A 20276-nucleotide genomic window follows, 5' to 3' on the forward strand; every position below is an offset into this window, starting at 1 on the left:
CACTCATCTACTCATTGTTGAGTTAAGGGTTGAATTGTCCATCCTTGTTCTATTCTCTGTCACTATTTTTCTAACCATGCTGAACACCCTGTCTCTGATGATGCATTGATGTGTGGCACACACAAAAGTGCTTTCATCAAATGCACTAGATGGCAGTATTGTCCTGTTTAAGAGTGTCACAACATTGCTGTTTACGGCAGACGAACTGCTTTACGGTAGACGAAAAACGTGACTGCTGTTGTTGTGTGTTGTTGCCGCACTCGGAGGACGTTAATGAAACTGCCTAACAATAAACCCACATAAGAAACCAAGAACTCGCCCTCCATCATTCTACAGTTATAACGTGATTGGGCAGGTATGCTGTTTAAATTGTGGGTTAATACTCAAATAAAATATTTGTTATTACGGACCTGAGTCCGCCTGAATTTCGGAGTTTTTCGGGAGAAAATTTGTCCCGGGAGGTTTTCGGGAGAGGCGCTGAATTTCGGGAGTCTCCCGGAAAATCCGGGAGGGTTGGCAAGTATGATATAGGTCATCAAATCTCAGCAACAAGCTGTAATATCTTACTGAGATCATTTAGGACCAAAACCCTTAAAACAAGTAAAACACTCTAACATAAAATCTGCTTAGTGAGAAGAATTATCTTATCAGACAGAAAATAAGCAAATATCACCCTTATTTGAGATATTTAATCTTACTTAGATTTCAGTTTTTGCCGTGTACTAAGTGATACAGTAGGGAAGGGATTCCTTAGTTGGATCTCGTGTAATCATTTTGCAATGCAGTCTGCTGAAAATGATGGAAAGTGCCACTCTACACAGCAACTGACGCTGTGGTCGAAGTTGCAATTGCCACAAAACCCGTTTGAACAAATTCAGCACTCTACTGCCATCTGGCGGCTAAAGCGGATAGCGCACGCCCTAAATTTGTCACATTTCATGTGTCAGGTAAACCGCAAAGAATGGGACCAAATGAATCCCCTTCCTACACTGCAAAAACTGAAATCTAAGTAAGATTAAATATCTCCAATGAGGGTGATATTTGCTTATTTTCTGTCTGATAAGATAATTCTTCTCACTAAGCAGATTTTATGTTAGAGTGTTTTACTTGTTTTAAGGGTTTTGGTCTTAAATGATCTCAGTAAGATATTAAAGTTAAAGTTAAAAGTTAAAGTACCAATGATGGCGAAATTATTCTCTGCATTTGACCCATCACCCTTGATCACCCCCTGGGAGGTGAGGGGAGCAGTGAGCAGCAGCGGTTGCCACGCCCGGGAATGATTTTTGGCGATTTAACCCCCAATTCCAACCCTTGTTTTAAGGGTTTTGGTCCTAAATGATCTCAGTAAGATATTACAGCTTGTTGCTGAGATTGTATGACCTATATTGAGTAATACATGCTTGAAAATAGAATATCAACTGTTGCAAAGCTGTGTCATCAACACTCACAAGTATAAAACTACTTTTTTAAAGTAATCATTTCTTATTTCAAAGATGTAAAAAAAAAAAAATCATGACTTTGACACAATTGTGTCTCATAATTAAAACAGATGACAGCCAAATGGACTTTGCTCTTTTATTTTCAATGAAACAATAGAAAATACGTACTCATATAGTAGTACAGTTGTTATTAGTGAGAATATACCGTATTTTTCGGACTATAAGTCGCAGTTTTTTTCATAGTTTGGTCGGGGGTGCGACTTATACTCAGGAGCGACTTATGTGTGAAATTATTAACACATTTACCGTAAAATATCAAATAATATTATTTATCTCATTCACGTAAGAGACTAGACGTATAAGATTTCATGGGATTTAGCGATTAGGAGTGACAGATTGTTTGGTAAACGTATAGCATGTTCTATATGTTATAGTTATTTGAATGACTCTTACCATAATATGTTACGTTAACATACCAGTTGGTTATTTATGCCTCATATAACGTACACTTATTCAGCCTGTTGTTCACTATTCTTTATTTATTTTAAATTGCCTTTTAAATGTCTATTCTTGGTGTTGGCTTTTATCAAATAAATTTCCCCCAAAAATGCGACTTATACTCCAGTGCGGCTTATATATGTTTATTTCCTTCTTTATTATGCATTTTCGGCCGGTGCGACTTATACTCCGAAGAATACGGTACTTATTTTAAGGTATTTTTGGGTTCATTGAGGTTAGCTAATTTTACTTGTTTTGGAAAGTCTTGACAAGCCAAATTTTCTTGTTCTATAATTTTGCTTAGTTCAAATAAAATACCTCTAATTTTTGTATTTTTTTTTCTTGTTTTTGAACACTGACTTTTTGCAGTGTACTTACTGTACTTACGTATTAAACCAAAAACACTTTAAAGTGTCAGAGTGTGTAGGTGACGAACCCCAAGATGCAGAGAAGGCGGAAGGCATTGTGCGGGAAAACATGATTTAATTTATCACTATGGCAAAAAAACAAACAAAAGGGTACAAACAAAAGGCGCACAAGGCGGAGAACAAACTTGGCTATGAACTAAAATAGCACAAAGGCTAACTGTCGACAAGAAACAAAAACACTTACTGTGACACGAAGGAACTATGACATGAGCAGAGTGAACAAAAGTAGACAGAGCTACAACGACAAGTATTATGACAGGTAGTAGTGACAACAAGTATTAGCGACAATAATCCAGCACTGACTGGAGGGGAAGGCAGGTTTAAATAGCAGCTGGCTGATTGACACCAGGTGTGGCCAGGTGCCAATCAGCCGCAGCTGAGGGGAAGCGGCACTCAGGGAGACAATGAGGAAATAACCAAAATAAGAGCGTTGACAGGAAATGACAGAGGAAAAACTAAAACTTCACCAAACTGTCAGGGACAAGCCTGACATAAAGTAACTGAATGTCTACGTGTTTAACTATGCTACGTAAATCATTGAAAACGTTCAACATATCAATTATTATTATGGTCATTTGAAACGTCAAACGAAAACGCTTGACAGATCACAGTAAAAACAATTCAAAATATTTCCGATGGACTTGTTTTAATTGGTATTACCGTATTAAACATACTGAGTTCATGCTGTGACTCTCCAACCATTACATTAGGTACACCTGCACGATCTAATCTAATGAGATCCAATGCAAGCGCTGTACTGTATGTGTTAGATTGGATTATGAAGGTATACCTAATGTTGTGACCAATCAATGCTATGTGACAACACACACACGCACACACGCTCACACAAATTTACCGTGGGTTGCTGTGGGTGCTTTTATCATCGTCTTGACAGTGGCGAAATCATGGCTGCTGGGTTCCGGCTCATTTTCACTGTGTAAAAAAAAAGACAACGTATATTGCAAACGAAATGATTACATAAAGTTACACCACCAGATGCCATTGTTTTCCTTACAATATAGTATGCATCTTATATGTAATGCAGAGCAGCTGTAGGTGAAATATTTAGACGTGAACTTGTCCTATAATACTTACTGTTTCTTCTTCTGTTTCTTTTAGTTCATTGTCTTAGTGTGTGTGTGTTGACTTCCTGTTCTACCAACTCTGCCTAGCAACAAGTGACCAAGCAATTGCAGTATGTTACTAATACTATGCATTGCTGTGACTGTTAGATTTATTGATTTTTTTAATTAGAGTTTTTGTTTATTTTAGATCATTCTTACAACTACATTTTTACTCTCTATGCCTGTAATTTTAAATTGTTTTAAAAAAAGGAAAAAAGCAGCCTTCTTCGGTCTGCTTTAGTAGGAATTGCCTGTATCCCGACACGGTGACTTCTTGCCGAAAGTGAAACCAGTGGTGGTCAACCAAGCTAAGATGAGTACAAAAGAGACTTAAATCTTCCTCCAAAAATCTGATACCAGCAAAAAAATCAAACTATACAATGGAATAAATCCCCTATACTTTATCAACAAAAGATTTGTCGAGTGATATCAAGGATTATACGTCGGTCGCGTTCCCAGACATATCGAACTATTGTGCTCCAGGCGCTATTCTACACGTCAAAACGGATGACAACTTGGAAACGCATGGAAGTCTATTGTTACTATAACAATCTACAAGGTTAATACAGTTTGCTTCTCTTTCTTCCCCTCTATTTATCTGCTTTCTTTTGTAATTCAAGTTATCATTACTTATATGTATTGTTGCATTTGAAGCAATTATATTGTTGATAATAGAGGTAATTATTGTTATAATTCATTATCAATAGTGCTACATATATTGGTATTTGTATTACTCCATTTGTAGTGCAATAATGTCCATTGTCATTTCTGTGTTATTGATATTTACTTCACTAACTGCTTCTTTGCTATCACTTTTCGTACCATATTTGATAGACTAACCATACGTCCTCTTTTCCCCGGACATGTCCTCTTTTGCGGGGCTGTCCGGACGGAGTTTCTTAAATGCCTCAAATGTCCGGCATTTTGAGTTAGGGTTGCGTGTATTTTCAATGTACGTTCAGGGTTAAGAAGGGGTTAAAAACAAAACAAATTGTGAGGGAGGGGCAGAGACAGAGAGAGAGCGAGAGAGTTATGATAAACGCGCATGCGTCGCCAGGCTCTGCTTTTTATCCATAGATTTATCAGATTTAATTTTTTATTATCTATAGCAGGGGTGTCAAAAGTGTGCCCCGGAGGCCATTTGCGGCTAATGTTTTAAAGGCCCACGGCACATTCTAAAAATACTATTAAAATAAACAAAAACATAACAAAAGCGAAATAAAAAAGCTTAAAGGTTAAATGTATTTTAGAAAAAGTTGCAATGTTGACTAATTAAAACAAAACAGTTTTTTTTTCTTTCAAACTGTCACTGCTCAAAAATATATATTGAATCAAAATCAATGTTATTACGAATTATTGACCTATCCAAGGTTCCCATTACTTCACATCAAATATTCCACTTTGAAAAATATTTTTGGTGGAAGATTTTGCATATTTTGTGTGTTTGCCATAAAAAGCATAGCTTTGTTTGACAAAAAAGGGCGGAAAACAAACAAACAAAAAAACAACATGAAAAAAATAAAACATTTTGAAATGAGGGATAGATCTGAAGTTGATGTAGACTCATACCTGCCAACTTTTGAAATCAGAAAAACCTAGTAGCCAGGGTCCAAAATGATTATTAGCATTCAGACAGGTTAAAATGTTGCTAAAACCATCACTTTTCTATCAGTCACAGTGACTTTTCAAAACAAAAATATTACAGCAAAAATCATCTGGGTTGATTGACATGTTTATTCTGTAAGCTAACTTCAATAGTTTGAAATTATTTTGACAGTTAATGCCAGTTATCCTGTCAACCTTTCACAAGACTTCAATTTGTTAATTGAAAGTATAAACAGTATAAACACTTTTTACAGTAAACAAATGGTAAAACAGCACTAAACAATTCCATTAAAAAAAAAAATTGGTGTCATTATTAACTTTCTGTCCAAGCTTGTATAATCTACTGCCTTGTTCAATTGTAAAAAATATTCTGTGCCTAAAATTCACATTTCTATCACAATTATCATACTGTAAACATGGTAAGCTAACTTCATTAAAATTAATAGTCCTGTCAATAGCATGAAATTACAATTCAAATGTAGTTTTTTTTGTAAGCCTTTCAAAAGAATTCAAAATATGAAAAATTAATGAAAATTAATTTAAGCCATCAGACACTTGAAAAGTGGCACATCACATCTTTAATGTAATCATTTTAACTTTTCAACAGAGATAGCACTGCAAAAATATTAAGGACATACTTCTGTATTTTGGTAGTTATGCTGTCAACATTTAACAAGATTTCTTCAACTTGGACTTGAAAGCATAAATAGTATAAACACTTTTAACAGTATATTATACTGTTAAAAGTGTTTATACTATTTATGCTTTCACAAATGGGGTACAGTTTTACATCGTCATAATCGGTGCTGCCGTCAGTCGACATGCTAAATGGTTCCGTCTTCATGACATCGGCGATACTTTTTGAGGATTCTGTTCCAAGACACTGAATAATGTTTGATGTTTTGGTTCGACCACATCCATATTTTTTGGCGATTTTCGAGTCGGGAAACATTTTCCGAAATAACTGTCCCATGTGATCAGCCAGTGCGATTGGAAGTCCATGCTCAATTATTGCCTCCGTAAAAAAAACTTCGGCATTTATCACATCCAAAGAATCTGTTTGGGCGACGAAAAACGTTTAAAGTTTTCCACTTGTATCGCTAGCAACGGCATTAAACTTGTGTTTTTTTGTCCCAACGTGGTCTTTTACATCGCTAATTCCTCCGTGTCCGATCGAAAAATCTTGTCTGCACAAGGTGCAATTTGCGTAGTTTTCACCCTTTTTGGAACGGATAATTATTCCCGGATAGGCTTTTGAATATTCTTCACGGAATGACTGCAGTTTTCTTTTCGGTTTAAGACTCGTTTGCGATTTTTCTCCGGCTGATTCCATGATCGTTCGCTCGTTTGGAAACAATGGCAACTGGTGCCTCGTGCTTGGCAGCGGTGCTATAAATAGCTTCGCACATGGCATTCGGAATGGCTCGATAGGAAGTTATGGGAAGCAGTGTCGATTGTCATTGTTGTTACGCGATTTCGTGAATAACACTTTAAAAAAAAATTTTTTTTTTAATTAATGAAAAACCGTATTTTTTATCACTGCAACCGTAACCCGGAATAGCTTGATGAAAACCGTACTAATTACGGGAAAACCGGAGTAGTTAGCAGGTATGTAGACTCCAGGGATTTAAGCGCTAAATATAAAATGTATGTATGCCCTGGCACACCATTATCATCATTTCATGACCCAAGCAAAACACTTTTTACACTTTTTTACTGAAATAAATACACCTACAACTTATTAAATAAAAACATAGAAAAAACTACCAGCAGCGGTAAAGTTCAGATCCATGAAAGAAAGAAGAAAGTGAAAGAATGTTTATAACTGAATACATTTACATATGTATACACATTTGTTTTCTGTTTTATTATCTTTTTTAATGAATTAAGTAACGTTTGACAACCTTTTTCCAAAACACAATATAGAATGTGAGATATGACAGGACAATGAATACATTTATCATTTGTTTCCAAAACGCTTACAAAAAAGTGGGACCCCAAAAATTTACTGTGGGACCCCTTTTTTTTTTTCATTTTGAAAATTCCTAGCGCCAACACAGCTGTCAACAGAGGAGAAAGAATGCTTTATTTGAATAAATATATCATTAATAAAGCAAGTTCGAGTATCATTGGCAAATTTTCACCTCGTCCCGTCCTTGGTGTGCATATATAATAATAATAATAATAACTGGGATTTCCATCCATCCATCCATCTTCTTCCGCTTATCCGAGGTCGGGTCGCGGGGGCAGCAGCCTAAGCAGGGAAGCCCAGACTTCCCTCTCCCCAGCCACTTCATCCAGCTCCTCCCGGGGGACCCCGAGGCGTTCCCAGGCCAGCCGGGAGACATAGTCTTCCCAACGTGTCCTGGGTCTTCCCCGCGGCCTCCTACCGGTCGGACGTGCCCTAAACACCTCCCTAGGGAGGCGTTCGGGTGGCATCCTGACCAGATGCCCGAACCACCTCATCTGGCTCCTCTCGATGTGGAGGAGCAGCGGCTTTACTTTGAGCTCCTCCCGGATGACAGAGCTTCTCACCCTATCTCTAAGGGAGAGCCCCGCTACCCGGCGGAGGAAACTCATTTCGGCCGCTTGTACCCGTGATCTTGTCCTTTCGGTCATAACCCAAAGCTCATGACCATAGGTGAGGATGGGAACGTAGATCGACCGGTAAATTGAGAGCTTTGCCTTTTGGCTCAGCTCCTTCTTCACCACAACGGACCGATACAGCGTCCGCATTACTGGGATTTATATAGCGCTTTTCTAAGTACCCAAAGTCGCTTTACATGTAGAACCCATCAATCATTCACACCTGGGGGTGGTAAGCTACTTTCATAGCCACAGCTGCCCTGGGGTAGACTACAGATATATGTGTCCTCTTTTTGGGATTTCAGAATATGGTCAGCCTAATATTTGTACATAGCGTATTTGCTGATGCTGTTCTGTTGTTGTTGTTGTCTCTCTGTCTTATCCCTCTATTGTCCCTGCAATTCCCCCCTCTGTCTTCCTTTTTTTCTCTTTCTATCCCCTCCTGCTGTGCCGAACATTAAAGGCCTACTGAAATGATTTTTTTTTTATTTAAACAGGGATAGCAGATCCATTCTGTGTGTCATACTTGATCATTTCGCAATATTGCCACATTTTTGCTGAAAGGATTGAGTATAGAACAGGGGTCGGCAACCCAAAATGTTGAAAGAGCCATATTGGACCAAAAATACAAAAAAAAATATGTCTGGAGCCACAAAAAATTAAAAGCCATATTACATACAGATAGTGTGTCATGAGATATAAATTGAATTAAGAGGACTTAAAGGAAACTAAATGACCTCAAATATACCTACAAATGAGGCATTATGATGCAATATGTACATATAGCTAGCCTAAATAGCATGTTAGCATCGATTAGCTTGCAGTCATGCAGTGACCAAATATGTCCGATTAGCACTCCAACAAGTCAATGACATCAACAAAACTCACCTTTCATGCACAACCTTAAAAGTTTGGTGGACAAAATGAGACAGAAAAAGAAGTGGCATAAAACACGTCCTAGAAAGTTATACATGTAAACAAACTACGGTGAGTTCAAGGACCGCCAAAATTAGTAGGACAAAACGGCGCTCGCCAAATATCAGTGAAGCATGTTTAATATAAACAGTGTGCTTTATAACAATTAGGGAGGTTTGTATCATGTTTGTCCTCCTACGGAAACCATATTAAAACAAAAAATATATATTTTTTTTCCCCTCAACTTTTTCCATTTTTCATTCATTTTTGAAAAAGCTCCAGAGAGCCACTAGGGCGGCGCTAAAGAGCCGCATCTAGAGCCGCGGGTTGCCGACCCCTGACCTAGTCGCTGACAAGAGTCGAGGCAAATATGGCACAGACTAAAACACAACCTAAACAACACAGCACTCCACTTTACTCCTCAGCTTCCTACTTGGACTCGGAACGCACAAAGAATGGCCGACCTCATGCTCAGCCATAATAATATAATACAACATAAGACAGAACCGGAGCCCGGACATCAACTGCAATGGGTCAACAGAGAGTCATTGCCTGGAGCGCGGCGAGAAATGACAGCATGGAGTGTTGAAAAGCCTCCAGTCCAGATGTAGTGTAGACAGATGTCAGAGGACCAGCGCTAACGACGGAGGGGACACACCGCGCTCATGTAAACTGGACCACATCCGTTATGATCCAGTCAGTTCATATTATCATGTTATGTACTGAACAGTACGTACATGCAGTCTCATTGACAGCTTCTTCAAAAAGTACCCCGAGACATGAAACAAGACTATGCAGCACGATAATATTTAGTCAAATGACACAATAGAGAAGCAGCTCGCTGATACAAACATGTGATGTCATGTCACGCTTAAGTCGCTAGGTAAATTGTACTTGACCTGACATAAAACTGACATATATTGGGAAGATTTATGACAAATATTCGAACGGTCATTATGAAGTCATCATCACCTCACACTGCAAGAACAAGGATATGGTCTAGCGGTTAGGATTCCTGGTTTTCACCCAGGTGGCCCGGGTTTAACTCCCGGTATAGGGACGTGTTTTACAGCCTGATGGAGACAACCGGGGTCACATTTAAAAAAAAAAAGTTCCATCAAGCGGGATGAAATGTGTATAAGTAGCTTTTACCGCAAACGTCGGTGTCTATAGAAACAATTAATTGCGGAAATCTCCGCATTGTTTCGACCATGCGTAGAGCTGACGCAAAGTTTTTCAGACCCTGGAATCAGCAATACCCGATGTTGTCATCGTAAAATAACGCTCATACACAAATGAAAACACACATATGCACTACAAAATACATAACAAATTGATTTCACCATGTATCAACAGTCGTCTAATTCTGGATGTATTGTATATTTTTTGTTGGAGCCTTAATATCAAAATATAGAACTGTATTAATTTAGTTATACTGTATATTGCACATGCAGTTATGATATATATATATATATATATATATATATATATATATATATATATATATATATATATATATATATATATATATACATATATATATATATATATATATATTAGAGATGCGCGGATAGGCAATTATTTCATCCGCAACCGCATCACAAAAGTCGTCAACCATCTGCATCCACCCGAATGAACATTTAATCAACACCGCACCCGCCCGCACCCGCCCGTTGTTATATATCTAATATAGACGATGCAAGGCATTAGTGAGGTTATAAAGCTTTTGCCTGTTAAAGAAAGGAGACTGATCCAATGCAGCAATCATCTGGGAGCCGCGCGTGGAGGTGCGATGTCCCTCGCACCCGCGGCGGCTCCACCCGGGCTCGCGCCCGAGGCTTCAGCGCGCACCACTGCGGCCATCCTACTCGTCGCGGCCTAGCCCTCGCGGCTCTCGCTGCCGGCAACGGCCGGGTATGGGCCCGACGCTCCAGCGCCATCCATTTTCAGGGCTAGTGGATTCGGCAGGTGGGTTGTTACACACTCCTTAGCGGGTTCCGACTTCCATGGCCACCGTCCTGCTGTCTATATCAACCTACACCTTTTCTGGGGTCTGATGAGCGTCGGCATCGGGCGCCTTAACCCGGCGTTCGGTTCATCCCGCAGCGCCAGTTCTGCTTACCAAAAGTGGCCCACTCGGCTCACCAGGGTGAGCCCCACCCCTTTCGTGAGCGCACTGCGCGCGGAGTGACCCCTGTTACGCGCCCCCGGCAACGGGGGTGGCGGGCAGGTAAACTGCGCGGGCGGAGCGCGCGGAGTGACCCCTGCTACGAGCCCCCGGCCACGGGGGTGGCGGGCAGGTAAGCTGCTTACCTGCTGCGCGTGACGCCGGCCGCGGCGAAGGCGGACGAGGCGGGGTGTCGGTGCGGTGGGCGCGGTGGTGACCCTGGACGTGCGTCGGGCCCTTCTCGCGGATCACCTCAGCTACGGCTCCCGGTGGGGCCCTCTCAGGGGAAAGGGCCTCGGTCTCGGGCCCCGGCGAGGCGTCCCTTCTCCGCTCCGTAAAAGTGTCCATCTCTTTTTTTTTTCTTCTTCTGTTGTGGCATATGCAGCAAGTGCCTGCTCGTTTTTTGTATGTGGGTAACAACATTTAATTATGTAAATATATTTCCGAATTGGTTTAACTGCCACCCGCCTGAATCTATTTAAAATCTTTTTTTTTTTTATTTCAACCGCCCGACCCGACCCGCGGATAAAATCTAATTTTTTTTAATTTCAACCGCCCGACCCGCGGATAATCCGCGGTTGTGTCCGCAAACCGCGCATCTCTAATATATATATACACACCGTATTTTTCGGAGTATAAGTCGCACCGGAGTATAAGTCGCACCTGCCAAAAATGCACAATAAAGAAGGAAAAAAACATATATAAGTCGCACTGGAGTATAAGTCGCGTTTTTTGGGGAAATTTATATGGTAAAACCCAACACCAAAAATAGACATTTGAAAGGCAATTTAAAATAAATAAAGAATAGTGAACTACAGGCTGAGTGTACGTTATATGAGGCATAAATAACCAACTGAGAACGTGCCTGGTATGTTAACGTAACATATTATGGTAAGAGTCATTCAAATAACTATAACATATAGAACATGCTATACGTTTACCAAACAATCTGTCACTCCTAATCGCTAAATCCCATGAAATCTTATATGTCTACTCTCTTACGTGAATGAGCTAAATAATATTATTTGATATTTTACGGTAATGTGTTAATAATTTCACACATAAGTCGCTCCTGAGTAACATATTATATTTATTCTATGAAAAAAAACTGCGACTTATAGTCCGAAAAAAAAATATATATACATATATATCCATCCATCCATCCATCTTCTTCCGCTTATCCGAGGTCGGGTCGCGGGAGCAGCAGCCTAAGCAGGGAAGCCCAGACTTCCCTCTCCCCAGCCACTTCGTCCAGCTCCTCCCGGGGGATCCCGAGGCGTTCCCAGGCCAGCCGGGAGACATAGTCTTCCCAACGTGTCCTGGGTGTTCCTCGTGGCCTCCTATCGGTCGGACGTGCCCGAAACACCTTCCGAGGGAGGCGTTCGGGTGGCATCCTGACCAGATGCCCGAACCACCTCATCTGGCTCCTCTCGATGTGGAGGAGCAGCGGCTTTACTTTGAGCTCCCCCCGGATGACAGAGCTTCTCACCCTATCTCTAAGGGAGAGCCCCGCCACCCGGCGGAGGAAACTCATTTCGGCCGCTTGTACCCGTGATCTTGTCCTTTCGGTCATAACCCAAAGCTCATGACCATAGGTGAGGATGGGAACGTAGATCGACCGGTAAATTGAGAGCTTTGCCTTCCGGCTCAGCTCCTTCTTCACCACAACGGATCGATACAGCGTCCGCATTACTGAAGACACCGCACCGATCCGCCTGTCGATCTCATGATCCACTCTTCCCTCACTTGTGAACAAGACTTGAACTCCTCCACTTTTATATATATATATATATATATATATATATATATATATATATATATATATATATATATATATATATATATATAAACAATATATATATATATATATTAGGGCTGCAACAACTAATCAATTAAAATCGATTATGAAAATAGTTGGCAATTAATGTAGTCATCGATTCGTTGGATCTATGCTATGCACATGCGCAGAGGCCTTTTTTTTTTTTTTTTAATTTAAAAAAAAAATTATAAGTTTTTTTTATAAACCTTTATTTATAAACTGCAACATGTACAAACAGCTTGAGAAACAATGGTGAAAATAAGTATGGTGCCAGTATGCTGTTTTTTTTCAATAAAATACTGGAAAGGATAGAAATGTAGTTTGTCTATTTTATCCGATTATTAATCGATTAATCGAAGTAATAATCGACAGATTAACCGATTATCAAATTAATCGTTAGTTGCAGCCCTAATATATATATATAAAGGTTTATAAAAAAAAATTATATATATATTTTTTTAAATAAAAAAATAAATTAAAATAAAAAAGATTATTAATCGATTAATCGAAGTAATAATCGACAATCAAATGAATCGTTAGTTGCAGCCCTAATATATATATATATATATATATATATATATATTTTTATAAATAAAGGTTTATAAAAAAAAATTATAATTTAAAAAAAATAAATAAATAAAAATAAAAAAGGCCTCTGCGCATGCGCATAGCATAGATCCAACGAATCGATGACTACATTAATCGCCAACTATTTTTATAATCGATTTTAATTGATTAGTTGTTGCAGCCCTAATATATATATATATATATATATATATATATATATATATATATATATATATATATATTGAGAAGAATTGTTGTACATTCTTGGGTAGCAGGTTATAGTTTGCTTTGTACATAGTTTTAGCTGAAATCATTAAACGTCAACATTTTTTACTCAATAAATAAAGGGTTTGTATGTTCTCTATATCCAACATTATGTATCAGTCTAATTGATATTTTTTGTAAAACGGTTACAACTTCTGCGCAAAATTCACTGCAGGTGTGATTTAGAAAAAGAGGAGCATGTACAACTGTTTTTTCAGAATCAGAATCAGAAATACTTTCCGTGCTTACGTGCATTCTTCTAAACTTTGGAGTATAAAACTTTCAAGCAAAAACTTTCATTTCATTGAAAGGAGTTGGTTATCCAAATTAAAGTAGCTTGATTTATTCTTACAATTTGATTTTACATATGACAATTTCGAATGTTAAAAAGTCAACTGCATGAAACACTTCACCTTTGACCATTTGTTCTATATGTTAAGTGTTGTTAACATGTTATTCCACTTGTATTACAGTTAGGAATGTTAAAATGTTGCTATTAAATCATTGCCTTTCAAAGTTTAGTACATCTTTGATGACAACAGTTTGACACTGGAACTGATTATTTCTATTTCAATTATTTCCCATGCAGAAATTGTCTCCAAATTTGAACATGTGCAAAAAAAAACAAAAAAACAGTCCTCTTCATGAGTAGCATGTAGCTCGTGTTTCCATGTACTGTACGTGTGGCCACAAGGGCAGCTGAAGAACTTGGGTGGGCCGCAACACCCTCCACTTCCCCTTCCCTGACATGTATTACAGCCATAAGGCAGAGTAAAGGTTGATGCCAAGAGTGGGGAAACTAACCCCTCATTGAGCCTGGCTGCTCCGGCTAACAGGGCACGGGTTATGGAAACTGTTGCCATGGCAACATTGTATGTTTTCAAGACATGTGGCGTATGTCAAGAGGGTTGAGTTTGCATTGATTCACAGCTAATCTGCCTAAAGACAATCTAATTTAAAGAGACATGTGTTGTCTTCATATTTTTGATGCTACTTTATCCTTCTGAGAAACAGTATCCAGCAATGTTTAGTCTATGTTAATTCCTATGTCTTTTTTTATTTTTTTATGCAAAACACAAACGCCACAACACTAAATATATCCGTCGGCATACCCCAGGGGTCAATACCGGGACCAAAATTGTTCAATCTTTATATAAATGACATTTGTAAGTTGACAAAGGACACATTTCCTAAACGCCTGTTTTCATTATTGAAGGCTGACACGCACAGCTGAAATGCATCTGTGGTTGATTGTAGAGATGTCCGATAATATCGGACTGCCTGTATTATCGGCCGATAAATGCTTTAAAATGTAATATCGGAAATTATCAGTATCGGTTTCAAAAAGTAAAATTTATGACTTTTTAAAACGCCGCTGTACGGAGTGGTACAAGGACGTAGGGAGAAATACAGAGCGCCAATAAACCTTAAAGGCACTGCATTTGCGTGCCGGTCCAATCACATAATATCTACGGCATTTCACACACACAAGTGAATGCAAGGGCTACTTGGTCAACAGCCATACAGGTCACACTGAGGGTGGCCGTATAAACAACTTTAACACTGTTACAAATAATAATAATAATAATAACTGGGATTTATATAGCGCTTTTCTAAGTACCCAAAGTCGCTTTACATGTAGAACCCATCAATCATTCACACCCGGTGGTGGTAAGCTACTTTCATAGCCACAGCTGCCCTGGGGTAGACTGACGGAAGCGTGGCTGCAATTTGCGCCAACGGCCCCTCCGACCACCACCTATCATTCATCATTCAATTCACCGGTGTGAGTGTCACCGGGGGCAAAGCGTGAAGTGTCCCGCCCAAGGACACAACGGCAGCGATTTTTGGATGGTAAGAGGCGGGGAGCGAACCTGCAACCCTCAGGTTTCTGGCACGGTTGCTCTACCCACTAAATATGCGCCACACTGTGAACCCACACCAAACAAGAATGACAAACACATTTCGGGAGAACATCCGCACCTTAACACAACATAAACACAACAGAACAAATACCCAGAAGCCCTTGCAGCACTAACTCTTACGGGACGCTACAATATACACCCCCCGCAACTTCATATTCAGAACCAATATGGCTGACAGGAACTTGGCACAAGTCAAACCACTGTGAACAAGGACTTGGAACTCTTACATTCTACAGAGACTATAGTGGGTGCAAGTGCAAGCTATCCAAGTAGCATGTGGTTGCATGACTTGAATAACCCAAATAACTTTGCACGACTACTTTCGCGTGGTTACTAATGAAAGGCTAATTGAACACGACAGCTCGGATAGCGTTGTTAGTTTTCAACACCTTTTGGCGGCACTTGATGACTTCGCGGGAGTGAGAGAACACATCCTGGTTATCATAACGAATAACATTTATTTTACGAACACAACTTTTGCGTTTACGTTTTTTTTCAATGAAACAATAGAAAATACGAACTCATATAGTAGTACAGTTGGCACAGTACAGTAAACTGACAGTTAATATTTAAACATTTAAAATGTGACATTTCTAACAATTTTGAACAGAAATAGTTCATGCACATTCAGATGAATTCTTCAAAATTACAATTAAAACATTTTTGGCCGGGGGCCGGGCTGTATATATGCGCACTAATTGACTGAAAGAGCACGCACTTGGTGCGATGATGTCATGTTATCCATGGAAAAATGCATTTTTAGACAATAAGATTTGCCTGAGCGGCTAGGAGACCCCGAGAGTAACAAGCGGTTGCCTTGTTGCCTTTCCATTAAGAACAATACATTCGTTTTTAGTGTAAATTTGCTGGTTTCAAGAAATGTAATGCCGAGCACATATCATTATGTCAAGATAATGGCACTAGCATTTACTTCATTTAAGAATATTTTTCAACATAGAGCAAAAATGTCTTCTTTTCTTTTTCTACCAAGAAAAGTTAATTTGTTATTAGTGAGAATATACTTATTTTAAGGTACTTTGGGGTTAATTGAAGTTAGCTAATAAGGGACCGCAATGCCCCTATTGTAATTGTAAGGTTTTATTATTATTATTCCGTCGCCTCTTTGAGCTGTAATTTGACCTCCTTAAAGGGGAACATTATCACCAGACCTATGTAAGCGTCAATATATACCTTGATGTTGCAGAAAAAAGACCATATATTTTTTAACCGATTTCCGAACTCTAAATGGGTGAATTTTGGCAAAATAAACGCCTTTCTAATATTCGCTCTCGGAGCGATGACGTCACAATGTGACGTCGCATCGGGAAGCAATCCGCCATTTTCTCAAACACAGAGTCAAATCAGCTCTGTTATTTTCCGTTTTTTCGACTGTTTTCCGTACCTTGGAGACATCATGCCTCGTCGGTGTGTTGTCGGAGGGTGTAACAACACGAACAGGGACGGATTCAAGTTGCACCAGTGGCCCAAAGATGCGAAAGTGGCAAGAAATTGGACGTTTGTTCCGCACACTTTACCGACGAAAGCTATGCTACGACAGAGATGGCAAGAATGTGTGGATATCCTGCGACACTCAAAGCAGATGCATTTCCAACGATAAAGTCAAAGAAATCTGCCGCCAGACCCCCATTGAATCTGCCGGAGTGTGTGAGCAATTCAGGGACAAAGAACCTCGGTAGCACGGCAAGCAATGGCGGCAGTTTGTTCCCGCAGACGAGCGAGCTAAACCCCCTGGATGTCTTGGCTCACACCGTCCCGAAGATGATCAAGAGAAGAATATCAACCCTAGCTTCCCTGGCCTGCTGACATGAGGGTATGTCTACAGAATATATTAATTGATGAAAACTGGGCTGTCTGCACTCTCAAAGTGCATGTTGTTGCCAAATGTATTTCATATGCTGTAAACCTAGTTCATAGTTGTTAGTTTCCTTTAATGCCAAACAAACACATACCAATCGTTGGTTAGAAGGCGATCGCCGAATACGTCCTCGCTTTCTCCCGTGTCGCTGGCTGTCGTGTCGTTTTCGTCGGTTTCGCTTGCATACGGTTCAAACCGATATGGCTCAATAGCTTCAGTTTCTTCTTCAATTTTGTTTTCGCTACCTGCCTCCACACTACAACCATCCGTTTCAATACATGCGTAATCTGTTGAATCGCTTAAGCTGCTGAAATCCGAGTCTGAATCCGAGCTAATGTCGCTATAGCTTGCTGTTCTTTCCGCCATGTTTGTTTGTGTTGGCTTCACTATGTGACGTCACAGGAAAATGGACGGGTGTATATAACGATGGTTAAAATCAGGCACTTTGAAGCTTTTTTTAGGGATATTGCATGATGGGTAAAATTTTGAAAAAAACTTTGAAAAATATAATAAGCCACTGGGAACTGATTTTTAATGGTTTTAACAATTCTGAAATTGTGATAATGTTCCCCTTTAACATGCTTCAAAACTCACTATATTTGACACACACATCAGGACTGGCAAAAATTGCCATTTAATAAAAAAAAACAAAAAAAAAACTGCGCTCTAGCGCCCCCTAGGGAAAAACACAGACAAAACGGCTTGTAACTTCCAATAGGAATGTCGTAGAGACATGAAACAAAAACCTCTATGTAGGTCTGCCTTAGACCTAGATTTCATACATTGACATCTTTTAGCAAAAATCAACAGGAAGTTGGCAAGTCCCCCTTCAAAACAAAAATGTTGTAAAAACTGTCAGTTTTGCCTCTTTGAGCTGTAATTAGACCCACTTAACATGCTTCAAAACTCACCAAACTGGACACACACATCAGGACTGTTAAAAATTGCGATCTAATAAAAAAAAAAAAAACAACCCCAAAACTCAAAATTGCGCTCTAGCGCCCCCTAGGAAGAAAACACAGACACAACTGCTCCTCGGAAGAAAACTCAGACAAAACTGCCCGTAACTTCCAGTAGGAATGTCTTAGAGACATGAAACAAAAACCTATGTGTGGGTCTCACTTAGACCTACATATATTGACAACCCCCAGCAAAAATCAACAGGAAGTTTGCAATTCCCCCTTCAAAACAAAAGTTTTGTAAAAACCGGTCACCTTTTTTCAAACATTATCTCCTCTGAGCGCGTTTGTCGTGTCGGCTTCAAACTAGCACAGGAGAGAGATTGAACCCTTGTGATTAAAAGTTGAACAAAGAGTTTTAATTACTGCTACGGTTTTGATTTTATGTGCCGTCAAAGTCGGTCCCGTCCATCGCTGCTTGCGGCTTTAATTTTACTTGTTTTGGAAAGTCTTGAATAGCCAAACTTTCTTGTTCTATTGGCAGATAATTTTGCTTAGTTCAAGTAAAATACCCCTAATTTTTGTTTTTTTTTCTTCTTGTTTTTGAACACTGACTTTTTGCAGTGAATGCCGTAAAAAACAACAACTTAACGACGCCTCGAGGCAGCGAAGATTCCTCGAACATATTTTGTAATCGAATTACTCGAGGAATCGTTTCAGCTCTAATTCTTTCCAACATGTAAACCATAGAATGAGGTCCGGGTATTGAGCAGATAAGAAGGCTGCATCCCTTACTCCGCTGTCAGGCTGACCAGATAACAACGTTCATTCGTTAGCGAGCAAAACACGTGAGGCACGTTGAGCAGGAAACAAGACGCCCCTCGTTCATTAGCCACAATTACAGCGTGAGTCGTTAATATTCTCCACCATCTTGGACAATCAGAAAGGAAGTTTATCTCATTCTGCTCCACCATGATAAAGTTGATTAACAGCCAGTCCGCTGTTTGGATTCATTAGCGGCCACTTAGGAGCGCGGCCCATCTGGATATGGCGCTCATTCAACCAAAGATATGATAACAAATGAGAGGAAGAGGCCTGTTTGAATTTTATTGTTGATGTTTTGTCACCTTAATCTTATTATTGTTCTATATTGTCACATGTTATCATTTTGCCTTTAATTTACAGTTGTTTAAAAAATGACTGGTTCTGTGTCTGTTAGAGATGCGCGGATAGGCAATTATTTCATCCGCAACCGCATCACAAAAGTCGTCAACCATCCGCCATCCACCCGAACTAACATTTAATCAAAACCGCACCCGCCCGCCATCCGCCACCCGCCCGTTGTTATATATCTAATATAGACGATGCAAGGCATTAGTGAGGTTATAAAGCTTTTGCCTGTTAAAGAAAGGAGACTGATCCAATGTGGCAGAGACATTCAATGCGTGCCACGCTGTCACGGCCCAGACGCACACCAGTGCGCAATCATCTGGGAGCCGTGCTGAGCGCACCTCCAAGTGCGCTCGCGCCACTCAAACTGCTGCAGGCAGCTGCGTTCACACATGCATCTGTAAGCCTTGTTTTAACATCCTGTGGCACTCTTCTGGGATCACGGCGGACGAAACTGCTCATGCTCAGGGTGTTTGTGGAGGTTCGGGGTTTCGCACAAATGTGATGCACCATGTTAGATGTCCCGGTTTTGTGACTGTCGTAGACATAAACAGCGTCGCAGCTCTTGCAAATCACGTAGCCAGCATTACTATCATCCTGATTTACAACCTCATAAAAAGGAGTCCACGCTGAACTTTTCTGGCCTTTTTTTCCCCTGGTCTTTAGTATTCCCTTTTTTAGTTTGTCGCGTACCACGTTTGCTGCCGGAGTTGCCATCTCTTTTTTTTTCTTCTTCTGTTGTGGCATGCTGCAGGTGCCTGCTCGTTTTTCGTATGTGGGTAACAACATTTAACTATGTATATATATATTTCCGAATTGGTTTAACTGCCACCCGCCTGAATCTATTTAAAATCTAATTTTTTTTAATTTCAACCGCCCGACCCGACCCGCGGATAAAATCTAATTTTTTTTTATTTCAACCGCCCGACCCGCGGATAATCCGCGGACTCCGCGGTTGTGTCCGCAAACCACGCATCTCTAGTGTCTGTAATCG

At 39.9% G+C, this 20276-nt stretch overlaps 1 protein-coding gene across 6 annotated transcripts in view; it reads right to left on the minus strand.

The window, feature by feature from the left end:
• The window catches only part of pdlim5a (PDZ and LIM domain 5a), a 147479-nt gene that overhangs the window by 16811 nt on the left and 110392 nt on the right, over window positions 1-20276 (minus strand). For all 6 annotated transcript variants that reach the window (XM_061933540.2, XM_061933553.2, XM_061933547.2 and 3 more), the window contains one exon: window positions 3222-3298. In XM_061933540.2, the coding sequence (XP_061789524.1) occupies window positions 3222-3298 (77 nt within the window). The remainder of the gene's footprint in view (window positions 1-3221; window positions 3299-20276) is intronic.

Source organism: Nerophis lumbriciformis, linkage group LG03 (assembly GCF_033978685.3).
Source record: "Nerophis lumbriciformis linkage group LG03, RoL_Nlum_v2.1, whole genome shotgun sequence".
NCBI classification, from domain to species: Eukaryota; Metazoa; Chordata; class Actinopteri; order Syngnathiformes; family Syngnathidae; genus Nerophis; species Nerophis lumbriciformis.